The sequence below is a fragment of the Elephas maximus genome, chromosome 9 (genome assembly GCF_024166365.1).
Source record: "Elephas maximus indicus isolate mEleMax1 chromosome 9, mEleMax1 primary haplotype, whole genome shotgun sequence".
NCBI lineage: Eukaryota > Metazoa > Chordata > Mammalia > Proboscidea > Elephantidae > Elephas > Elephas maximus.
In genome coordinates this window covers 1,508,512-1,532,671 of record NC_064827.1, presented here as the reverse complement: position 1 = coordinate 1,532,671, position 24,160 = coordinate 1,508,512, and the positions used below count along the sequence as shown (strand labels likewise).

The 24,160-nt window shown below is 59.8% G+C and overlaps 1 protein-coding gene across 4 annotated transcripts; it reads left to right on the top strand.

Annotated features, from left to right (window-relative positions):
- Positions 1-815: 815 nt before the first annotated feature.
- TRAF2 (TNF receptor associated factor 2) lies at positions 816-23,307 on the top strand. Of its 4 annotated transcripts, none has more exons than XM_049896628.1 (11): positions 816-833; positions 10,363-10,578; positions 11,114-11,192; positions 11,493-11,591; positions 15,634-15,795; positions 16,487-16,561; positions 19,242-19,316; positions 19,948-20,253; positions 20,694-20,871; positions 21,109-21,257; positions 22,379-23,307. In XM_049896628.1, the coding sequence occupies exons 2-11, from the start codon at positions 10,391-10,393 to the stop codon at positions 22,595-22,597; spliced, it is 1,530 nt and encodes a 509-aa protein (XP_049752585.1). In that variant the 5' UTR covers positions 816-833; positions 10,363-10,390; the 3' UTR covers positions 22,598-23,307. The 4 variants fall into 4 exon arrangements, with proteins under 4 accessions (XP_049752585.1, XP_049752586.1, XP_049752587.1 ...); XM_049896629.1 differs by lacking the exon at positions 816-833 and adding an exon at positions 4,984-5,054; XM_049896630.1 differs by lacking the exon at positions 816-833 and adding an exon at positions 5,213-7,920.
- Positions 23,308-24,160: the final 853 nt, after the last annotated feature.

Sequence of the window (24,160 nt, the reverse complement as noted above, 5' to 3'; positions counted from 1 at the left end):
CTAGCTGCTGCCTTTCTGGAAATGCTGTCAGGTGCCTGCTGAGCGAGATCAAAACCAGCTGCCTTCAGAAGCAGCAGCAGAGGGCTGACCTTCAAAGTCTTACAGAAAAAGGGGAGAGCCGGCCAGTGCCCGCCTTGGTGGGCAGCTGGCATTGTGACTGCTGGGAGGTGGGTCCCGCCACAGTTGCCTGCACTCGAGGGTGGCCCCATCTAGGGTCCAGGCCGGCTTCTGGTGTCCCCAGGTCATATGAGCATAGAACAAGAGGTGACGTCCTGGCCACCGCAGGAGACAGGTGGGGTGAGGCCTGCAAGGGACCATCTGAACCTTTGGAGCGGAGGTGCCCCAGGATTCAGTAGTATCTGCAGGGGCCAGGCACAGACAATGGACACAAGCAAGGAGCCTTCTCTCAGGGGTGTTGGCTCCATGGTGTCGGGCACCCTGGGGCCAGGGCCGAGGCACCTGGGTGTCCTGCTGTCCCTGCCGACTGACCACCGGGTTGGGGGCTGCGGGCTTCCTTGGTCTTGCTTTGGGTCAGCTTAGGGGCGTCCCCGGGGTGCCTCCCTGCCGGCCTGCTTGGCAGAACCAGTTTTGTTTTCTTTTTGGCAGGAAGGAGGCCTGGGAATCCCCGGCCCACTCACCAGGGTGAGTCATCCTTCCCGGTTGGGGGGGGTGGGGCGCCCTCTTGAGGTGACGTCGTGGGGGCGGGTGGGGAATGATGATGAGATCAGCCAGGCGCCTGGTCTCCCAGGAGGGATGGTGGGGCTGGGGAGCTGGACCAGGATGGGGAGCCCAGCCCCAGCACCCACCGCCCACAGTTCCCAAAGGCCCTGCAGGTCTGGCCGGCGCTGGGGAAGTGGGTGGTTTGTGAGTCTGTCACGTGCTTCCCTGGCTGCTGCCGCGTCTAAGCCTTCTTGCTATATTGGACCCTTTAAATTAACAAGTAATGTCCTAGCCACCCCAGGGGACAGGTGGGGTGAGGGGGACCAGCGGTGATGGGCTGTCTCAATGCGCAGGGAGACCCCTCCTGTGGAGCTCTTGTGCCTCTGATCCCCGTGAATAGTACGCGACTATTTTTTTTTTATGTGTGTGTGTGTATTGGGGTGTGGGGTGCTGAGAGGCCAGAGGTGGATGCTGGTCCTTAGAGAGGGTGTGCTTGGGGCAGGTAGGACAGGGCTTGGAGGACAGACAGACGTGTGAGCAGCAGTCGGAGCCCTGGGATGCCACAGCTGAGACACCAGCTGGCTCACTGTTGGGGCTGGGGGCTTTGCTGGGCAGCTGACCCACAGGCACAGATGAAGCAGCCCCTTGTGGGGAGTCCCCTGCCCCAGACACACCAAAGGGGTGTCAGAACACACGGACATTGCATGGGCGGGGTGGGCAGGTACAGGCAGGAGGCAGCCTCATTTCAGTCTGGGAGGATCCCTTTGGTGTGGCTGGTTCTTCCTCTGTCCCTGGATGAAATCTCTGGCAGCCGAAAGACTTCCAGTCACCCATGGCCAGCGGACTCAACGGCCCCTCCACTGCCCACTGAGTGCCCACCTTCATTCTGTGTGCGGTGTCTCTCCTCCTGGCTGGCGACTGCTGCCAGCTCTCTTCCCCTCCTTTCTTTTCTCCACCCCTACCTCCAATCTGGTACCCACCGCCCCTGACTCTTGAGGCCGTCCCTGACCCCCTGAGGTCATCCTTGTCCCCCCAAGGTCATCCTAGCCCCCCTAAGGTTGTTCCTGACCCATCTGGGAGAAGGCAAGAGAAAGGTGGGAATGTTTCCACCGGCCTGAGGCCAGGGTCTAAAGCCAGCTGTCCTTGCAGGGTATTTGAAGGGTTTCCAGCCCCCCATAACCCGGCTCTGTCACTCATGCTTCCTCAGCCCCCAGCACCTGGAGATTCCAGAGAGGCTGAGATCTGTCTGCTCCTTCAAGTGACCCCCTCCAGAAAGATCCAAAACCCCCAGACATCACCTCCCCCACGTACACGGCCCCTGTTTGCACCCTGGGAAATACTCCTGGACCCCACCCAGCCACACCTTCATTGTGGTGAGCCAGTCCCCCACCAGGGGTCAGACACCAGGCCATGGACCCCAGTTACTAGGGACAACTTGGGGTCTTTGGGGTGAGCCATGGAAAGGAGGGTCTCAGAGTGGGCAGCTGGCGAGCTGCTCTCCTCCTGCATTCTCAACTCTCACCCCCAGGCCTGTCGTGAGGATCCAGTAAGAAAAAGTGAGTGTGTGTGTGTGCATGCGCGTGTGTGTGGATGGGAAAGTCAGAGAGCCATTTTCATGCTGATGGAAGCACTGGCAAGGACTTGGAACTGGCATCGACAGTTCCTGTGGGCCCTACAGGTGACTCATCTTTCCAGGCAGCTATGACCTTTGCCCTAGAAGTCATTTCTGGACGTGGGGTGGGGCTGAGGTAGCCCAGAGTCCAAACATTTTAAATTGTCACAAATCCTGGGCGTTTGCTGTCACAGCCGGGCTGGCCGACTTTGGGACATTTCCCTGGGAAGGCAGGGGGAAGGCTGGCTGCAGGTCCACCTCCCGTTTCTCCTGGTCACAAGGGGACTCCCACCAGGCTGCCAGTGGGTTAACGGGTCACTTCAGATGCTGCCGCCAGGAAGAGAAGCCCCCTCACTCCTGAGAGCTCTCTCATTCCTGGGCTTGAGTGAAACACACTGACCCTGCAGGTAGGACTTGGGAAGTCCCCACGTGGTGCACTTGGCCTCAGGTGACACGATGATGGAGTGAATGGGACGCCTGGGTCTGTCAGAGGCCAGAAGACCCCGCTGTTGGATCCCAGGAATGTGGTGTTGGTAGGGGAATTCCAGCTCCAAGTAATGACTTACACAGCGTGCTGTTAGCACTTCCACACACAGACTCTTTGAACGAGGTTACATAATTTCAGATGTCTGCCCTGTCTTCCGGCTTATTCTATCCACAAATGTTGTTGGAGGCCGTCGAGTCGCTTCCAGCTCACAGTGGCCACGTGACGGAGTACAACTGCCCCATAGGGTTCCCTAGGCTGTACTCTTTACGGAAGCAGGTCGCCAGGTCTTTTCTCCTGCAGAGCCAATGGGTGGGTTTGAACCGACAACCTTTCAATTAGCAGATGAGCGCTTAACTGTTGCGCCACCAGCCCCCATCCAGGAACAGTTCCCACGGTTTTGGCTGCTCGCCCTGCAGTGCAGGTTCCCAGTGTACCATTTGTGTTCCTGAACCTGTCTCCTCTTCTGCAAAACGGGGAGGAGTTCCCCTGTCACGAAGGCTGGTATTAACCAGGCGGTATCTGCCCGAAGTTCTGCCAAGGCCTGGGCTGTCGCCTATGTCCAGTTACCGATAATCCGCTCTCATTTTTCAGCAGGTACGGACGCAGAGGCCTCTTCCTGCCATATTGCTCCGTAGAGCTGATAGCATCCACACACGAAGCCCCCTCAGCCTGGCCCCCTTTTTCTGGCCAGGACCGTGGCCTCCTTTCTAGATATTTCCGTGTGTGTGTCCTACATTTCCACGTGTCGACAGGCCATAGGTTGAACGTTTGTTTTGAAAATTATGCTAAAATTCACGTAACACAAAACTCACCATTTAACCACCTTAAAGTACATAATTCACAACTGGACCAATAAGCAACATAAACAGAGAAAACATTGAAGTTGTCAAGGATTTCATTTTGCTTGGATCCACAATCAACGCCCATGGAAGCAGCAGTCAAGAAATCAAAAGATGCATTGCATTGGGCAAGTCTGCAGCAAAAGACCTTTTTAAAATGTTGAAAAGCAAAGATATCATTTTGAGGACTAAGGTGAGCCTGACCCAAGCCGTAGTATTTTCAGTCGCCTCATATGCACGTGAAAGCTGGGCAATGAAGAAGGAAGAAGAGTTGACACCTTTGAATCATGGCGCTGGCAAAGAATGCTGATACACCAAGGACTGCCAGAGGATGAACAAGTCTGTCTTGGAAGAAATACAGCCCGAGTGCTCCCGGGGAGCGAGGACCGGGAGGCTTGTCCCGAGTGCTCTGGACCAGCCGTCAGGACGGACGAGTCCCCGCAGGAGGACATCACGCTCGGTAACGAAGAGGGTCAGCGAGGAAGGGGAAGACCCTCAGCAAGACGGGCCGACAGGGGCTGCGGCCACGGGCTCCAGCCCGGCGATCGTGAGGGTGGCTCCGGGCTGGGCACTGTCCCGGTTGTACGCGGGGTCGCAGTGGGTCGGAACCGCCCCGCCGGCACCTGACGGCGACGGCACTCTCAGGGCGGGGGCCCTTGTCAGGCTTTTTTCCTCAGGCACGTGACCCGCGCGCCGAGCCCCGGGAAGGCCGCCCGTGCCGGCCAGTGGACCGGGCAGGCGGTACCGGGCGGGCGGTACCGGGCAGCGAACCCCGCGCCCTCGTGCGCCTCCCGCGCCCCCCGCGTCCCGGCCTGCACCGCCTCCTGCCCGAGGACCGAGAGGACCGGGTCGGCAGGCAGGGCGCCGCGAGGGAGCTGGCTGCGGGGCCGGGTCCCCGGTGTCACGCGCGCAGCGGGAGGGCCCGACGAAGGGACACGCCCGCCCCCACGCTTTGGGGAGCTTGGCTTGGAAAAGCCCGGGCGGACGGCTCAAACGAGCACGTCACGGCAGCGCTGACCAGTCAACGCCCACTGCGGCACCTTGCTCGCCCTCGGTAGGCCGTGACGGCTGTCTGTCAGGCGAACTCGGGGGCGGGAAGGCGGCGGGGGCGGGCCCGACCAATCGGCACCCGCTGCGGCTCCCTGCGCGCTCACGGTAGGCCGTGACGGCTGTCTGTCAGGCGAACTCGGGGGCGGGAAGGCGGCGGGGGCGGGCCCGACCAATCGGCACCCGCTGCGGCTCCCTGCGCGCTCACGGTAGGCCGTGACGGCTGTCTGTCAGGCGAACTCGGGGGCGGGAAGGCGGCGGGGGCGGGCCCGACCAATCGGCACCCGCTGCGGCTCTCTGCGCGCTCACGGTAGGCCGTGACGGCTGTCTGTCAGGCGTTCGGAGGCGGGCGGTGGCGGCGGCGGCAGCCGGGCGGGCGCTCAGTTCCGGGCGCGGGGCGACGGTAGGGGTGAGTCGGCCTCGGGGGCGCCGGGGGCCGCGGGGCGCGGGGGCGCGGGGCGCGGGGGCGCGGGGGCGCGGGGGCGCGGGGGCGCGGGGGCGAGACCGGGCGGGGGCCGGGGGGGCGGGAGCGCGGGCGGGCGGGTCGCCGCCCTGCGCCCGCGGCCTGAGGGGATTTCTCGGGAGCGGGGAGCCGGAAACTGAAACTCGGAGCGCGGCGGCGGCGCAGGAAAGTTCGCGAACGCCGCGGCCGCATGCTCCGGGCGGCGGGGCGCCCCTCCTCGGGATCCCGCCCCGGCGTGCCGTGAGCGTCTGCCCCTGGCCCGCGCCGGCGGGCTCACCTGTCGGCGCACACCTGCCCCGCACACCTGTCGGCGCACACCTGCCCCGCACACCTGTCGGCTCGCAGCTTCTCTGTAGCGCCGCCTTCCCGCTTCCAGGGCCTTAGAACCGCGGGGTCGCCTTCCCGGCCACTCCGGCAGGCCGCGCCCCTCTGCTCACCCACCCATGGGCGCCGCGGTCCCTTCCTGCACCTTCCAGCCCCGACCCCCGGGCCTGATCCCCGGGCCTGCCCCCCGGGCCCCGCTCCCAGCCCTGTCCCGGCCGCTTCCCAGGAGCGGTCTAGGCCAGGTGAGTGCACACATGTGCACCTGGGGCCCCCCGCCCGTTACTCATGGGGCCGCCCGTCTGGTCCCGGCTCGGGGTATGGGCTTCAGCCCGGTGGTCATGCAGACGACGGACGCCTGGCCGGCACGGTGATGGCACCGAGGTTGTTCGCAGCCCAGAGGCAGCGCCCCGGGGCCTTCCAGGCGGGGGGAACCAGAGCAGAGGCGGCTGGTGGGGCTGGAGCTCCAGGACTACAGGGCCAGTGTGCCGGGCTGGGGCAGGCTGCTCTGCACAGAGCGGGGCTGTTCCCCTGAAAGTGACTGGTTAGCCAGAAGTGTCAGTGTTTGACAGGGAAGCAGGTCCTCTGACGCCTGGGACAGCTGTGTTAGGTGTGGGCAAGTGCCTTGTTCTGGCTTAAGAGATGGCAGCCGGCAGCCCTCAGAGGGAGAGGTGCGCTGGTGGGCCCCTGACCCTGCCTGACTGGGGGCATGTGGTCACCTGCTGGGCAATGCCGTTTAGAGACTAACAGTTACTGGTTTCAGGAGGAGGCCCCTACCAATGTGAAACTGTCGCTTACTTTTTTTTTTTTTAAACAGCTTTATTGAGGTTTAATTTACATACTCTAAAATTCGCTGTTGCTAGGATTTTGAACCAAAAGAAAGACCTAGAAATTGCTTTCTTCTTAGCAACAGTCTTGTGACAGGTTTGCACAACAGTGCCCAGGCCCTTCCCACCCTTTCAGAGACCTTGGAAGGTGAGAAGGCAGTTCCGTGGGTGACCACAGACAGATGCCCTGGCGCAGTCCCTCCCCTCTGCAGCCTGAGGCCCTCAGGATTCAGCCCGGTGTGCGCCAATTTGGGGCCTTGCACTCACTGTCTCTTTGCTGGGACACTGCTGCTCACCTTCAGGCTGTGCTAGGTCATTTCCTGCATGCAGCCCCCCAAACACGCTCCCGGGCTGGGTTAGGTGCCCTCCGTTGCCATCATTGCGCCATATGCCCCCACAAGAGGAAAGGCGCCATTGGGGTTCATGTCACAGGCTCCCGAGCACTGAGCTAGCCCACAGCAGGAGCCAGGGAACATCTGTGCGAGGAGTAGGGTGACTAGGAGTGCCTGCCTCTGCCCCACAGTGGCTGGGGCGGCAGGGCTTTAGATGGAGGGACCACTGATATTTAGAGTTAGTGGAGAAATAAGCCCAAACCTGGTCCTCTCGGGTCCCTGAAGGAGTAAATACGTTTTCTCAAAGCTGCAGTTTGTGTCTAGAACACTGGGTTGAGAACACTGTGGTGACAACTTGTCCTTGGAGAAAGCATTTGTGTCCTGTCTTAGTGGTCTATCGTCTAGTGCTACTATAACAAACACCACAAGTCAATGGCTCTAACAAATTTAATTGACTGTCTCGTGGTTTTTAGCAGGCTAGAAGTCCTAGTTCAGGGCACCGGCCCTAGGGGAAGGCTTTCTCTCTCTGTTGGCTCTGGAGGAAGGTCCTGTCTCCCTGAGCTTCTGCCCTGGGCAATCTTCATGTGGCTTGGCATCTCTTTTCTCTCATCTCTGCTTCTTTAGATTGCTTGTTTAATCTCTTTTAAACCTCAAGAGAGATGGACTCAAGATACAACCTACACTAATCTTGCTTCATTACCATAATGAAGACAACCCATTCTCAAATGCCGTGTATATATATACGGGGCATAGTGGTTAGGATTCCTAGCACATGTATTTTGGGGACACAATTCAATCCATAACGCTTCCCCACCAGTCAGCCCACTTTTGCATTCGGGGTCATGCGCCATCATCCTGTCCAGCCCAAGGCCTCGTAGGAAGCATGGGAAAAGTGTTGGTAAAGCACTCAGCACCCAACATCAGCTGTGTTAGCGGAGAAAACATTTGTCACTGGAACTTTCTGATAATTCTGAGTGGTCACCTTCCTTAATTAAATAAGATGCAGGTCCCCGAGGATTTACTCTGGAGAAAAGACACCCTTGGCGCGGAGGGCGGTTCCTGCCAAGGCTGCCCTCTGCATGCCTGGGGCCTGTCCCTTCCACCTGGGGCTCCCTCCAGGTGGTAATGTCTCCCACACACACTCGGGAGATCTCCTTGCCCTGCCCAGGGCTCCCCTAGTGAGGAGTCTGTCTCCTCCTGGAAACTCCCCTCCCACCATTGCTTTCTTACCCAGGAGCACTTCACCAGAAAAGCTCACTTTCCCTGCACATGGCACCAGCAAGCTGGGAGACTCCACAGCCCATTTGGCAGATCGGGCGCTCTGCTCCCCAGGTACTTTCGGCAGGTGCTGAGTACCCCAGGGCCGGGGAGGTCAGACCTGGCTGCAGACCACACCTCATTTTGGGCTCCCAAGGTCTGGTGAGAACAGTGGCTGGTGTGTGGCAGTGAGAGAGTGGCTGGGGGCGGGAGGCCCTGTGCTCAGGAGCCCTGACCTGAGATAGCGGAGAATCCCACTCACCTTGGCCGAGACCACTGGACAGCTGAGGAGGCCTGGCCCCGCGGCTGCTGCCGTCAGGTCCTGGCTTATTCTTGTTCTATGTGGGCTTTTGTGAGATCGCTCCCCTGTGTCCCAAGTCGGGAAAACACAGGTAAATATTTCCACTATTCTCTGTTTTCTGCCAAGACCCCTCCAACATCAGCATTCCACATCCTGTCCTGAATCCAGCTTGAACTTCTGGCAGTTGCCTGTTGATAAGTGGCTACGGTCATTTTTTATTTGTCTCCAGCAGAATTTTGCTAGCACGTAATGTTAACGATAACGTTTAATAGTTTCTGCGTTCGGCTTGATTGCCTTTCTTTGAAACGGGCATGAATATGGATCTCTTCCAGTCAGTTGGCCAGGTAGCTCTTCTTTCAGATTTTTTGACATGGATGAGTGAGCACTTCCAGCCTGCATCCATTTGTGGAATCATCTCAGTTGGTGCTCCGTCGCTTCCTAGAGTCTTACTTTTCACTGATACCATCAGTGCCGCTTGACCCACGGTTAGCACCCACGGAAGCAGCAGTCAAGAAGTCAGACGATGCACTGGGCGTATCTGCAAAAGACCTCTTTAACGTATTAAAAAGCAAATATGTCCTTTTGACTAAGACATGGTCTTTTAAGGTGTCTCATACGTGTGCAAAAGCTGGACAGCGAAAAAGGAAGACAGAAGAATTGTTAACGTTCGAACTGTGGTGTTGGTGAAGAATGTTCGGTGTACCATGGGGTATGAGAAGAATCAACAAATCAGCCTTAGAAGAAACACAACCAGGATGCTCCTTGGAAACGATGGTGTGATTTTGATTCCTTTACTTTGGACATGTCATCAGGAAAGACCAATCGCTAGAAAAGGACATCCTGTTTGGTATAGTAGAGGGTCAGCAAAAATGAGGGAAATCCTCCACGAGGTCGACTGATACAGTGTTTTCAACAGTGGACTCCAACATACCCAAGATTGTAAAGATTGCGCAGGACTGGGCAGCATCTCGTTAGGTTGTACATAAGGTCACCATGAATTGGAGCCGACTGGATGGCCATTAACAAGGATGACAACGTCCTGAGCGGGGCCCCGTCCTCATGCCCTTGCTCAGAGGTAATGCTCTCTCCGCAGAGCCCCGCTTCAGCCAGAGGTTTGGAGACCCTTCATCTGCAAGCTTCACCAGTTTCACCTTCTCTCTTCCGGAAAACGTAGGCAATGAAAAGAGGCTTGAGGCCACGGTTTGAAGACTGGTGGCTGGCTGTCCTCCTTTCTCTCTCTCCTGCTGAGAGGAGCCTGGCTTTTCTGAGACTAAGGTGGGCTGCACTGCTCCGGCATCCTCTGGAGCTCGGTTTCTGGTCAGGGGCGCCACAGTGAGCACATTCAGCAGCAAGGGACATAGCTGGAGGCGGCACAAGGCCACAGTCTAAAGACCGGGAGGGAAGGGCATCTGCCCCCCACCCCTTTGTGCTGCTGGGCAGTGATCAGAAGGGGGAGGGAGTGGTTAGAGAGAAGCATGTAGGCTGGGACTGGCAGGCCAGGGCCAGCGCCCATGCCGAGCCAGTAGGAAGCTGGTGACAGCGGTGTGGTGCGTTGAGCCACCGTGCTCCTGGTGGTCTGCAGAAAAGCCAGAGATCCTGGCTGAAGCTCTCGGGATACCCCAGGTGGCCAGCAGGTGGGACTCTGGCCCTCTCTGGTGTTGAGGTGTGTTTCATGGCAGCCTCCCATCTCTGAGGACTGAAAGGCAGAGCCGGGCCCCAGTGACACTCAGCAGGGCGGGTATCCTCTGCGAGCAGGTGTGTCAGCCCCATGTACCCTGGTGTCATGGGCCCGGGGGACCTTGGGGGTGTCCCTCTGCTCAAGTGAGGCCCCTGTGCTGGACAGTGTGCAGGCGACGTGGGAGTGAGGGTGAGGGCAGGCTCTGCTGCAAGAGCTTGGCAGGCCCAGGTAGCTGTGACTGTCCAGCAGCCAGGCTGCAGACCTGAGGGGTGAAAGGTACAGGAGGACCTCCTCCCGCCCACCAGCAGACCCACGCTGGGCGGTCCTGGCTGTCTTGGGGGTGGGGGGGCTGGCAGATGTGGACAAGGCACTTGCTGGCACTGGGGGCTGTGTGGTGGGACCGGGCCCTCGCTGAGCCTCAGTTTTCAAGCTTCTGGTGGGAGATTGGCCTGCTTTGTCTTTCTGTATTCATCCTTGGTGGCAGCTCTGTCAGGAATGCATGTCACAAGCCCCCGTGACCTGTCGCTCTTCTCTGCAGACTCCAGGCACGCCAAGCGGCGGCCCCCATGGCAGCCGCGAGCGTGACCCCCCCAGGCTCCCTGGACCTGCTGCAGCCTGGCTTCTCCAGGACGCTGCTGGGTGCAAAGCTGGAGGACAAGTACCTGTGCTCAGCCTGCGGGAACGTGCTGCGCCGCCCTGTGCAGGCCCAGTGTGGCCACCGCTACTGCTCCTACTGCCTGGCCAGCATCCTGAGGTGAGGCTCATACAAAAGGAGAGTGTCGGCACTGGGTACGTGCTGACATGGCAATGCCTGGGCTTGTGGGGTTAGGTGAAGTGTGCTGGTAGGTTTATCTTCACCTGCTTTTTGCCATGTCTTGAGAGTGGCGCTAGACATTTCTGAGTTATGCTGCATTGGTAGCACTATGACACGTGTGTCGTGTCCCTTGAGGGTTGCTGTCTGGTGAGGACTGGCCTGCAGGTCAGCAAGGGGCAGCCTGCCTGTGGGGAGTGAGTGCACGCGCGAGAGAGGTCCAGCGCCCATGTGCACGCGTGGAGGCATGACCTTGGACACTCAGCCCAGCACAGCGCTGACGTTTCAAGGGCTCTAGTTAGGATTCACCGGTTTTAGATCCTCTAGAGGTTGAGCAGTTAGCAGACGCTTGTCACTGATCCAAAGGAAAGATGAAGGCGTGTGAGGGAGCTGCAGAAGGTTGAGTTTCTGGGCGAGGAAGACGGTGCTCTCTCACTCTTTGGTGGGTCTCACGGCGGGCTCTTCCTCCTCCCCTCAGTTCTGGGCCACAGAACTGTGCCGCCTGCGTACAGGAGGGCATCTACGAAGAAGGTGTTTCCATCTTAGACAGCGGCTCGGTAAGTGCAACAGCTCTAATCCAGAAATGCCGACTGGGACGAGAAAATGCCTTGGGATTCCCTTTAGCGGCAGGGAGGGTGGGTGACACTTGAGAAGCTGGAAAGTGTCCCAGAGCGGATGCGCACAGTGCTTTGAGTTTGGAAAGGTCCATGTCGAGAGTCAGCTCCTGAAAGTCTTACTCCTAAGTGGCCCAGACGTGGCTCAGCATGGGCTTGGCCCGGATGACTTGGGCGACGCTACTCCTGGTCTTGTGAGGAGTGGATGGGAGGAGGCCTGACCAGGCCTGGTTCTCTCCCCAGGCTTTCCCAGACAATGCCGCCCGCAGGGAGGTGGAGGGCCTGCCGGCCGTCTGTCCTCACAGCGGGTGTACCTGGACGGGGACAGTCAAGGAGTATGAGGTAATGTTGGAGAGGGGGGACGCCTGTAGAGGGGACACGGGGGGAGGTCAGGGCCCAGGTGAGCGAGTGCTGCAGCCCAGGCCATCAAAGGTCACTCTTCCGAGCGGTTACGCCCGAGCCTGTGCCTTACAGCTGCTATGATTTATGGGTGTGATCGGTCTGTCTGAGAAGCGCGGTAACTGCTCTCAGCGTGTCCAGCTGCCATGTACGTCACACAGCACCCCGGCTCAGGTCTCAGATCTCCCACCAGCAACGGGCCGTGTGGCCTGAGGTACCTGCCCTCTCTGTTCAGCGTCCAGCTTTTAGAGGGAGGTTCTAAGAGCAGAGTGCCTGAGCATCACCGTCTGGCCACCGCTTGGGACCAGCCCCTGCCCAGACACGGTGCTGCACAGCCGCACGCAAGGCCTCTCTCCTTCGGGTTTGTCGATGCAGGAATTGGGGCTGCCGTCGGCGCTGTCACGTGACCATAGGAAAGCCTGCGGTGACTGGTGGGGCTGTGGCCAGCTTGCAGCCTTGCAGGGGTTTGTCCTACTGCCTCAGGGGTGGCTTGCGGTCCCGACATGGCACCTCAGGGATGGTATGTGATTGCCACATCACCTGTTAGGTGTCCAGCAGGCACACTTCAACATGGAGGCTGGCAGTGCCAAGAGCAATGGCCCTGAAGGTCGGGGACTCACCGTACCCTCCCTCCTCATTTGGTGCCCTTTCAGAATAGGGCAGAGGCCAGGTTGCGAGTGGGGAAGGCCCTGGCAGCGTTGCGCCCAGGTATGATGGTGGGGGGTCGTGAGGTGTTTGCTTGGAGCTGGACTCTGCCTGCATCTAGGAGCTCCCAGCCCCAGGACTGCACAGGGGTCAGGGCAGAGCTGGGGGGGTCTTGGAGCTGCCCTTGCAGGACTCTAGGTGGGCTTAGGTCCGCCGACCATGGTCAGTCCGACCCCACCCACGAGCTCGCTGCACTCTTGCCTCCTGGCTGATTCTAACTTGCGGTCTCTGGCTCTGTGTTGCTTTTTGCTAGACGGGGAGCTGGGGGATGAATGTGGGGTCCTAGAGGTGGAGGGCCTGTCCGTAGGGCTGGCTGGATGTAGGGTTGGGGTCCCTCCTGGGGCCAGGGGCTGACCTGGTGGGCAGCACAGGGCTGCCCACTTGGGGAGGTGGAGTCACGCGTCCCCTGGTTTGCGGTCTCTCTGGGGGCTCCTGACCCCTAGGCCTGTGAGCCCAGCTGTGGTTGGTGGTTGTGACCAGTGAGTGTCCTCCGGCCTTGGGCCAGGGACTGCAGCCAGTGTGGGGCTGTGGGCACCATGCCACCTGCAAGCACACAGAATGGAAAGTCCCTGGCTGGGCCCCTGCGAGCTTCGGAAAGTCCCTGAGCCTGGGAGGCTGGCTGGTCGTGTGGGTGGCGGCCAGCTTTGAATTCATGGCACAGCCTCTCCTGGCTCCATGTCCCAGGGCGGGACTCAGGCCCTCTTGTGCAGCTGAGACCCATCCTCGGCACTGACACAGCGCAGCAGCGCCTGTATTCTATCCAGGCCGCTCAGTGTTGGTGCCAAGACCTGGGAAAAAGGGTTCTCTCCTTGGAGGTTTGGGTTGTTTGGATGTGTGGGAAGAGAGTCGAGTCCCGCCCGGGATATGTTCTTCTCTTGGGCGCGATGCCTGGTGTGTTCTAAGAATCTAAGGGTTTTAAACTCCAGCTCAATCCCAAGTGCTTACTGTGTCCCGAGTGCTTGTAGCAAGTGGACAACAGCCTTCCTCATGGTGTCACTGCAGGGCAACAGGCCGCCGGGAACGTGGCACGTGGGTCGGGAAGGCTTCCGGGTAAGGTGCCGGAAGAGGGTACAGTCAGTGCCAAGTGGTGCTGAGAACACCTTATGTGGAGAGTCAGGGAACAGTCAGGTCTCTGGTCCCACCTCTCGTCCTGGGGAAGTTTAGCGATAAAGCCTCTCTGTGCAGAATGCTGAATATAGTTCCAATTGGGTAGACTCTGATTTCTGCCAGTGCGTGCTGGTCTCTGGGCGTCCGGGGGTCTGAGCGTTGTCCGATGATGTGAGCCCACCGTGTGCTGGTCTTTGGGCGTCCGGGGGTCTGAGCGTTGTCTGATCATGTGAGTCCACCGTGTGCTGGTCTCTGGGCGTCCGGGGGTCTGAGCGTTGTCCGATTATGTGAGTCTACCATGTGCTGGTCTCTGGGCATCCAGGGGTCTGAGTGTTGTCCAGTCATGTAAGGCCAGCGTGTCCTGTCTCTGGGCGTCTGGGGTTCTAAGCGTTGTCCCAGTCACATAAGGCCAGCGTGTACTGATCTCCATGTCCAGGGTCTGAGTGTTGTCCAGTCATGTAACCTGTCTGGATTGGATCTTGTGAGTTGCAGACAGGAGGAGGCCTGACCAGGCCTGGCTTTCTCCCTACAGTGCCACCTGCAGGGAGGTGGAGGGCCGGTGCGGGCAAGTGCCCCATCTTTAGCGGCATGGACAGCGCCTGCCGCAGGGTGACAACTCTGGCTTCCCCTGGGAATGGAGAGTGTAGAGCTTGTAGAACGTCTTTGCTTTTGAAATCTTAGACGTCACACCCTTGAGCAGAGTCACAAAGCAGGATGTGCAGCCCCGTGCACCCATCCCATCCTAGCAGTTACTACTCTCTGCTGGACTGGTTTCACACACATTCTCCTGCCCCCCCTTCCCCCGTATTCCTTACTTTCTGGATTATTTGAGAGCAAACATAAGACGTCACATCTTGTCACTGGGAGCATTTCATCACGGTTCTAGCTGCCTTGTTTTGTGTATTTGTGCACTTGACAATGTATGCTTTGGCTCAGGGTGGCCTTGTCCCTGAGGGCCCAGGGTGTGCCCTGCCCAGTCGGAGGTGGAGGCTCACCAGGCAGGCGAGGCTGATGGAGCAGGGTCATCCGGGGACTGTGGGGTCAGGGAAGCTGGCCCCTTTGAAGGCCCTGCTTCAGGGACATGCCCTGGGCAGGGGGGTAGGGCAGGGGACAGTAACAGGGTCGGGGGCTTGGGACACTGGCTGCAGTCCCTAGGCCCTTCAGTCACAGGGGTGGTGAGGGCAGAAAGGAGGGGTGAGCTGGCCGCGGCAGGGGGAGGGGGCCTGTGTGCCCTGCCAGGGCCTTTGCAGGGTTGTCGCTGGAAGTGGCAGGCCCAGCCAGGGGGTAGCATGGGATTTTGGGAGGGGCTCCAGCAGCCCTCGGCTCGCCATTTCCCGGCCAGGGCACTCGTTCTGCCTTACACCCAGCCTGGGTGGTAGGCGGTGGCATCAGGCGCTCCCACAGGTCTCCAGGCCAGGCTTGTACCCACCCCGGTGTCCAGGTTGGCTGTGAGCACCACCGCTCCTGGCCACTTCTGCATACTGTGTCTGCTGGTGGTGGGAGGCCCCTTGGCCTGCTGTGTCTGCTGGCACATGAGGTTAGAGTGCAGAGGGCGCCTTCCCCAGGAGGCCATGAGTGAGGCCCCTGGTGGCCTGTGGCCACGCCTCTCACCCCTCTTCACTGTTGTCCACGCGTCTCCGTGGCTCTTGGTGCTCCAAGTCCAGCTTTTTCACCTCCTGCCCCCTGCCCACTGCAGCCGGCTCTTTCTGTGTGGCGGCAGGGGCTGCATTCTGGGTGTCATGGGTCAATCCAGCAGGTTTCCTGGGGGAGGCAGAGGGCTCCAGAGAGCTGCAGGCCACTTCTGTTTGCTCCTCCTCCCCCAGGGGTCGTGGGCTGCCTGTCCAGCCTCGTGCAGTGGCGTCTGTCTGTGCAGAGATGAGCGTTGTTCGGAAAGGGTGCCTTGTGACACCGCTGAGGGTTGGCACGGGGTCTCAGGTCCAGGCCTGTGGATGCTCCTTTCTGGAGTGGATGAGGCACCCACTGTCGAAGGAGCAACACTCGAAAGGAGACAGCCAGGGGGTGGGGATCCTTTAGAACATGAGGGAGGGGTCACTGCTGGGGTTTGGGTGGGGCCCCACCTTGAGGCCAGCAGGCATGGGAACTGGGGGATGCAGCCCACAGGGGCTCAGTGCCCTAGTTGCCCCAGTGACACTCTGCTCCCTTACTGCCTCAGAGCAGCCACGAGGGGCACTGCCTATTCATGCCGACTGAGTGCCCGGCCTGCAAGGCCACCGTGCGCCTGGGTGAGAAGCAGCGGCATGCTGAGCTTGAGTGCCCGGAGCGCAGCCTCAGCTGCCCACATTGCAAGGCCCCCTGCTGCTGGGCCGACCTGCAGGTGAGCGAGACCTGGCTGCTTCTGGGGCAGCGTCGGGGGGGTGCCCTCGCTTCGCTCAGGCCTTACCCCATGGACTCGTAGCCCCCATCCTGTCCTTGAAGCACTCAGTTCTCCTTGTCTGAGGTCTTGAGAGAGCACTTCCAGAAGGCAGGGGCGCCGTCTGCAGGCTGGTGCTCTGTCACAGCGAAGCATCCCTGGTTGTCCCTGGTGGTCAGCCTACCTTGTGCAGTCCCCACTGTCTGTGGCGGTTCGTCCCTGCCTGTGGGCTCGCCGAGTTGGGACCTGGATGTACCCAGACATGCTGGTTCAGGTGCCTTTGTGTCACTTTATCTTTCATGGTCCTGCTGGCACCCTTTTTGCTGCCTTTGTTGAAGAAATGGTGCCCTTTGTCCTTTGGGGCAGCCCATGGCTAGGCTTTGCTGGCTGCATTCCCTGCTGTTGTGATGTGCCCCTTCCTCCGGGCTTCCAATGAGCAGCAGCTGTCCATGTCCCCACTGACACATAGGCTGTTCTGGTGAGGGGTACGGATGGCAACGGGCTCATTTCAGAACAGGTCGGGGCTTTGTGGCCCCCATGCTGCTGTGGCACCGTCAGGGTGACAGAGGAGGCTCCTGGCAGAGGCCGGCATGCTCTGAGCCTCCCCCAGGGTCCGCCACCACCCAACCCCACACCTCCTGACACTCTTTTTCAGGCACACTGTGAGGTCTGCCCCAAGCTCCCCCTGACCTGTGAAGGCTGCGGCAAGAAGAAGATACCACGAGAGAAGGTAAGTCACTTGATCCTAGCACTGCACGGACGGAGGTGAACAGTAGTAGAGTTAGTGTCGTGAGGTGTGGCTGGGTTACACCCTGTGGCTCTGTGACCTCTGTGGGGCTCTGTGACCTCTGTGGGGCTCTGTGATGAGGGTCTCCATGCGGGGGGCCGTGTCTCGGGCGCAGGCACATCACTCATGTCCCCAGCCATCTCTCCTGAGTGGGCCAACAGCCAAGCAGCTGAGTTGGGAGCCCTTTCTAAAACTGTTCCAGCGTACGTTGGACAGATCCCTGGGTGGTGCAAGTGGCTAACTGCTCAGCTGCTAATTGAAAGGTCGGAGGTTTGAGTCCACCCAGAGGTGCCTTGGAGGAGAGGCCTGGTGATCTGCTTCTGAAAAATAAGCCATCGAAAACGCTGTGGATGACAGTTCTACTCTGAGACTGATGTCACTGTTAGTGGGGTTGACTTGACGGCAACATACGTTGGTACCTTTGTTTGGGCAAGTTAATTTCTTAATTACTTGAAATTGAGCATTAAAGTTACCACTACGCTCCAGCAGCATCGTGTGAGAAATCCTGGTACTGATTTGGCAGCTTCCCCCTGGTGGGCGGCGGGGTGGAGCCATGGCTGTCCGTCTGTTAGAACGAGCGGTGGCTGTCCGTCTGTTGGAACGAGCGGTGGGTGTCCGTCTGTTGGAACGAGCGGTGGGTGTCCGTCTGTTGGAACGAGCGGTGGGTGTCCGTCTGTTGGAACGAGCGGTGGGTGTCCGTCTGTTGGAACGAGCGGTGGGTGTCCGTCTGTTGGAACGAGCGGTGGGTGTCCGTCTGTTGGAACGAGCGGTGGGTGTCCGTCTGTTGGAACGAGCGGTGGGTGTCCGTCTGTTGGAACGAGCGGTGGGTGTCCGTCTGTTGGAACGAGCGGTGGGTGTCCGTCTGTTGGAACGAGCGGTGGGTGTCCGTCTGTTGGAACGAGCGGTGGGTGTCCGTCTGTTGGAACGAGCGGTGGGTGTCCGTCTGTTGGAACGAGCGGTGGGTGTCCGTCTGTTGGAACGAGCGGTGGGTGTCCGTCTGTTGGAACGAGCGGTGGGTGTCCGTCTGTTGGAACGAGCGGTGGGTGTCCGTCTGTTGGAACGAGCGGTGGGTGTCCGTCTGTTGGAACGAGCGGTGGCTGTCCGTCTGTTGGAACGAGCGGTGGCTGTCCGTCTGTTGGAACGAGCGGTGGCTGTCCGTCTGTTGGAACGAGCGGTGGCTGTCCGTCTGTTGGAACGAGCGGTGGCTGTCCGTCTGTTGGAACGAGCGGTGGCTGTCCGTCTGTTGGAACGAGCGGTGGCTGTCCGTCTGTTGGAACGAGCGGTGGCTGTCCGTCTGTTGGAACGAGCGGTGGCTGTCCGTCTGTTGGAACGAGCGGTGGCTGTCCGTCTGTTGGAACGAGCGGTGGCTGTCCGTCTGTTGGAACGAGCGGTGGCTGTCCGTCTGTTGGAACGAGCGGTGGCTGTCCGTCTGTTGGAACGAGCGGTGGGTGTCCAGGCCTCAGCAGGGAGGGTCTGTGCCGAGTTACTCGGAGCTCTGGCTGAGGAACACGCGTCTTGTGCTGTGGAGAAGGCTGCTCCAGGTGAAGGTGTCAGGGAAGGGCATTGAGAATTAGTAGGAAAAAGAGCCAAGAGTGCCTGTACAGACACCCGTGCCCTGGGCTGTGACCCCTGGAACGGGCACCCGCAGTGACGTCTTGAGAGAGCCAGCCCGCCAACAGGGCAATGGTGACCATTCACGTGGTTGCTGTGGGACAGGAGAGTTGTCCTGGGGGCTTGTGTTTCACACACTGAGCGGCCTGAGCCCACAGCACCTGTGTGTGGCGCACTCCCAGTGGGACTGGCAGCTTCCTGTCCTGTTTCTGGAACCCTCCACATGAGGGGTTGACCCTTCCTGGTGTGAGCTGCTGCTCTTTGCCCGCTCACTCTGCTGTGGGGCTTTCACTCTGCCTGTTTTTCTTTGGGCTCCCGAGTGAGTTTTTCCCATCACTGCTTCTGGGTTTGGTTCCGATGGGACTGTCCCCCCACTAATGTGGGGAGACCTCCTTTCTCTGGTGTTTCCACATTTGAGTTTGGCCTGCTGGGATGCGGGCAGTGAACAGGTCTGCTGCTATTTTCCCACGTGCCTGTCCCCACCAACGTGAGGTGCCGCCTATACCACACACCAGACGGGTGTGCTGGCCCTTTTCAGGTTTTCTGCTTGCCTCACTGGTCTGATTTTCACATGCCATCATCATTTGAGTCCATGTTCGGGTGTCGACCCTGGAAAAGCTGGTCCTTCTCAGTTAAGCCTTGGTTTCCAGTCCAGGCCTCAGATTGCAAGGCCCTGGGGCTTTCTCTGCCGCAATTCGTAGACAGTGAGGTGACACATGGCTGCTTTCTGTGTGGTACTCAGCTCCCTGTAAACATGGGGTAGGGTCTCTGCAGGCATCCCGAGACACTTCTTGGTCTGTGCCCTCCGGGGGTGTGAACAGAGCCGGGGTGAATGTGTGTGTGCGTGTGGTGAGTACACGTGCACATGTGTGCACATTGTGTTCTTCAGTGTGAGGTGAGGCCGGCACTGGGCAATGGTGCGCCTGCCTCTGTCTTGATGGCTCAGCCTGGGGTAGTGCTGAGTTGGGGCCGTGGTAACGGGGCACGTGGTCTGAGCCGTCACTGTCTCCAGTTCCAGGACCATGTCAGGACCTGTGGCAAGTGCAGAGCGCCCTGTCGGTTCCAGGCCCTCGGCTGCCCTGACATGGTGAGACCTGCACGTCAGCGGGGCAGGCAAGGTTTCTCTGTGTTAAGAGCTTGGGCTTTCAAGGCAGCAGCCCCTCCTCCACCCCATCCAGGATGTGGCCTGCCCAGCCGCCCTCTTAGCCCTTCCACAGAGCCCTCTCCCGCCCCTCCTGCAGGGTTGGAGTGGCCCCACTTGCTCCGGTCCCTGCCCTTGGGGTCTCGTGGTCCTTATGCTGAAAACCCCCATCTGTGGGTGTCCACTGTTGATGCCCCCCCATGCATTGTGGACACCTCCACCCTGCCAGGCCAGCACCTTGGTTTCTGCACCTTTTCCCCACACTCTGGTCCCTGTGACCTGGGTCACGTCAGCAGTGGGCCAGAGCCTGTCCCTCATGGCCGTGCCTGCGTTGTGCTGGCAGTGGGCTAATGCCTGTGCCCTAGTCCCGTAGTCTGGGTTGAGCTGGTGGAGAGCAAGTACCTGTCCCCCATGGCTGTGCCTGGGTCGGGTCAGTAGCAAGCAGATGTCTGTCCCCGGGTCCCTGTGCCTGGGTTGGGCCTGCAGCAGTCAGGTGCCTGGGTCAGGGTCCCTGGGCCTGGGCTGGGCCTACAGTGAGTGAGTGCCTGTCCCCTGGGTCCCTGTGTGGCCTCCGCAGGTGGAGAGGGAGCAGCAGCAGGAACACGAGGCACAACGTCTTCAGGAGCACCTGGGCCTGCTGCTGGGCCGCATCCTGGAGGCAAAGCACCTCTCTGGAGATGGGGGCTGGGAGGCCAGGGTGCCAGGGCTCACTGAGCCGGCCAGGCTCCTGGAGAGGTGCGACACCCTGGAGAGGAAGACGGCCACGTTTGAGAACATCGTCTGCGTCCTGAACCGGGAGGTGGAGCGGGTGGCTATGACGGCAGAGGCCTGTGGCCGGCAGCACCGGCTTGACCAGGAGAAGATTGAGGCCCTCAGCAGCAAGGTCAGCCCACATGCACGTGTGCAGGCAGGTCCTGTGTCTCTGACCTTGGGCTTCTTGTGGTCGAGACCTTCAGACTCCAGTCCCGTCTGTTCTGCTCCATGTTCTGGCACCTTTAATTCTGGATGAAGCATCCTTCTCTTAGTTCTCATGAGCTGATAAAGTGGACTCCAGGGCTCAGAGGCCTGGAGGCGGCAGGGTTACACTGTCAGAATGGGCCTGATGCTTGTCGCTTGTCTGATTCTTCCGCAACAGCACCATGAATTTTCAGTGCGGGGGACGGAGGGGGACAGAGCCCAGGGCTGCCATGGCACCATGGAAACTCTGTCCTCAGGAAACAGGCAGGTGGGGTCATAGTGGGTTCTCTCCAGGAGCCCTGGGCCTCTGCCCTGGGTCCTCAGCAGCATGGCGTCCCTCCAGCGGGCTCCCCCCCGCCCTGGCAGGTGCAGCAGCTGGAGCGCAGCATCGGGCTGAAGGACCTGGCCATGGCCGACTTGGAGCAGAAGATCCAGGAGATGGAGGCGGCCACCTACGATGGGGTCTTCATCTGGAAGATCACTGACTTTGCCCGGAAGCGCCAGGAAGCTGTGGCTGGCCGCGCCCCTGCCATCTTCTCTCCAGGTGCTTCTAGACTCCCAGCTTGGAGCCCTTCCTCTGTGGGATTTGGTGCCCACGGCCTTTCCTGCTGGGCCTCCCAAGGCCGGTGCCCAGGCCCACTGCAAGCCCGGCCTGTGTGCCCCGCCCCCTCACCAGACCTCACCCCTCACAGCATGCCCCGCCCCACCTACAGCTCGCCTATGGCCACGCCCTCTGTGCACCCTGCCCCTGCTGGCGCTCACTGCGCCCTGCACTTTGCAGCCTTCTACACCAGCAGGTACGGCTACAAGATGTGTCTGCGTATCTACCTGAATGGGGATGGCACCGGGCGTGGCACCCACCTGTCTCTCTTCTTTGTGGTGATGCGAGGCCCCAACGATGCCCTGCTGCGGTGGCCCTTCAACCAGAAGGTGGGCCTCTGCTCTGTCCTGGTCCCCAGGGGCTGCCCCAGCAGGGATGGGGCCGTGTGGGGCCCCACGGGAAATGGTGCAGTTCCTAGACCTTCGCTTTGCTGGACAGGGTTCTCCAAAGGAGTCCAGGTGTGCAGTTGTCCTGTGATGTGCGCTGTGTCCTACCCTCAGTGCCGGTCACTGCACAGGCCACTGGGTCTGTGGTCCACTGAGGCCAGCAATTAAAGAGCCTGCTTGGGAACGCGCTGTGAAGGGAGGGGTATGCCACGCCCTCCCCCAGGGTCGGGGTGCAGAGCCCAGAACCAGGGTTTTGTTTTTAATAGTCGTGAACATACATGTGAGACAGAACTTTATATTTAACGGCATTTTATACATAACAGCGTTACACTAAACAGCATCATACGCAGCAGCGACTTATACGTAACAGCGTTCTATACATAACACAGCTTTTTGTGTCTGACAGAGCGGTTGTCAGCGCAGTGCTCTTCGGTGTACACTTTAGTGGTATCAGTTACGCTGATCTTGTACAACCATCAGCCGTAGTCGGGATGGCATTTCCCACCACGGAGACCCTCACTGCTTCCTGAACAACGGCTCCCAGTGCCCCTCTGTCCTGCCCCGGGTAACCACTCCTAGACTCTGGTCTCTACTAGTTACCTGTTGCGGATTGTTGCAGCGTCTACTTTCTGTGTCTGCCTTGTCTCACTCAGCGTAACATTTTCAAGGTTCAGCCGCGTTGTGGCACGGTATCAGAATTTCATTTCTCTCTCTGGCTGGGTAATACTCCATCGCACATAGGTGCCACCATTTTTTATTACATCAGCTGTTGATGGGCACTTGGGTTGTGTCTGCCTTTAGGCTCTGGTGCGCAGGGCTTCAGGGAGGGCTTCAGGGAGCCTTGGCGCCCAGGTTTCTCTGCGCCTCCCGGCCTTCAGCTCTGGGAGCAGAGTTGCTGTGTCGTATGGTTATGATTCATTTTTTGAGGAACCGCCACACAGTTCTCCGCAGCAGCTGCACCATTTCCCATTCCCACCAGCAATGGATGCGGGTTCTAGTTTCTTAGAGGTTTTGGGGGGTGGGGGAGCAGGCCGCTGGGAGTGGCTCACAGCCCCCTCTCCCAGGTGACGCTCATGCTGCTCGACCAGAACAACCGGGAACACGTGATTGATGCCTTTCGGCCCGATGTGACCTCATCCTCCTTCCAGCGGCCCATCAGCGACATGAACATCGCCAGCGGCTGCCCCCTCTTCTGCCCCGTCTCCAAAATGGAGGCCAAGAACTCATACGTGCGTGACGACGCCATCTTCATCAAAGCCATCGTGGACCTGACGGGTCTCTAGCGCTGCTGCTGCCATGTGGAGAAGGTGCACCGTGGGCTCCACACTGGGCAGGCCCCCGGGCACCAGGCAGGGCTGGGGAGGGTCCCTGCTTCCCACCGAGTGTGCCCCCAGCGCCCAGGGAAGGAGGCATGCTGGCATAGAGAGGCCTGCGAGGCAGGAGCATGGCCGTGGACCACAGACATGCCCTGCGGTGCCAGGAGAGCACTTCGGGTGTGGCAGGAGCTGCTGTTGGGACCCCTGTCCCTCGGCCTTGGGGAGCAGGAGAAGGGGGGCTCAGGCCCCGCCACCCGGCTTGACCCTTGTGGCCATCTTTGGGCCCATGCTGCTCGTCCAGGGCAGGAAGAGCTGCCTCACCTGGCCGTGCGTTCCTCAGGCCCAGGACTAGGCAGGTTGCTGATCATGGGGGCCTATATCCCTCAAGATGTTGGGGTACCCTGCCTTTGCTGGACCTTCAGGGGTGTAGGTAGGGCGGGTGCACAGTCCAGCCCCACTCGCTGGGGGATGGGTCAGCCACGCCGTCAGCTGACAAGGACTTGTCATTAAATCTTTCAAACCTGCAAGGTGTGTGGTGTCCACCTGACTGTCCCACAGCGGTGACCCTCAGGGCCTCCTGATCACCCCCTCCCCCGTGCAGCCCTGCCACCTGCTCCAACCCCCAATGCTGCCTGTGTAGGGGCCCCGCCAGCCAGCCTTTGTACCTCAGACACTGAGCCCGCTCCCTCCCTGTGGCCGCTGGACGCCCTGCAGGCCTTACAGGGCTTCCTGGGGAGCAGAGCTGGATGTGCCCCACCCCTCACGCCACCCTTCTGCCCAGAGGAGCCAGTTGCTTGCTCCATGTTAGGGGTCTGACAAGTGTGTTGCTGCCAAGAACTAGGCCTCTCCAGGTCCTGGGTGTTCCTGTGACAGTGGCAGAGTCTTGGGGTCCCGAGGATGGGGTTGCACCTGTCTTAGGCCTGTCTGAAAGCCTGTCAGCCCTGGGCGGTGGCTGAGGGCAAAGGGACCTGTGCAACCTCGAGTCAGGGGGCCTGGAGCCTAGGATCCTGGCAGGGGCCGTTTTCACCCCAGAGTCAAGGGTTGTCTGTTCTCAGGGCAAAGTGCGTTCTGGAGGGCTGGGCAGGTGGGCTGTCCCAGGGCTGGCGTCAGCACTCAGGTCTGCATGTTGAGAAGTGAGAGTGGCATGTGGAGAAGCAGAGAAGAGCCCAGTGAGCACTTGTGTCCCCCAGCAAGGACAGATGCACATGTGTTGTGTGACTTAAAAGAGGCTGGCAGCTAGAACCCACCCGGAGGCACCTTGGAAGACAGGCCTGGTGAGCTGCTTCCGAAAGGTCCCAGCATTCAAAGCTCTATGGAGGTGTTCTGCTTTGCACCCATGGGGTTGCCATGAGTCGGAACTGACTCAGAAGCAACCAACGACAACAACACGTGTCTTATTTAAAAATACCAAATGCTGCAGGAGAGGTGGCAGCCCATCGCCCGCCTCCCTCCCCCTGCGTAGGAGCTGTCACTGGGACTTGACATGACACTCTCCTCTCTGGGCGTCCAGTTGTCCTTGTCCATTTCTGC

Coding starts and splice junctions, on each gene's coding strand:
- TRAF2 (XM_049896627.1), top strand. CDS start 9,159: ATGGCCATTAACAAGGATGACAACGTCCTGAGCGGGGCCCCGTCCTCA. Junction 19,317..19,947: donor CCCTCGGCTGCCCTGACATG/GTGAGACCTGCA, acceptor TGGCCTCCGCAG/GTGGAGAGGGAGCAGCAGCA. Junction 20,872..21,108: donor CCCTGCCATCTTCTCTCCAG/GTGCTTCTAGAC, acceptor TGCACTTTGCAG/CCTTCTACACCAGCAGGTAC.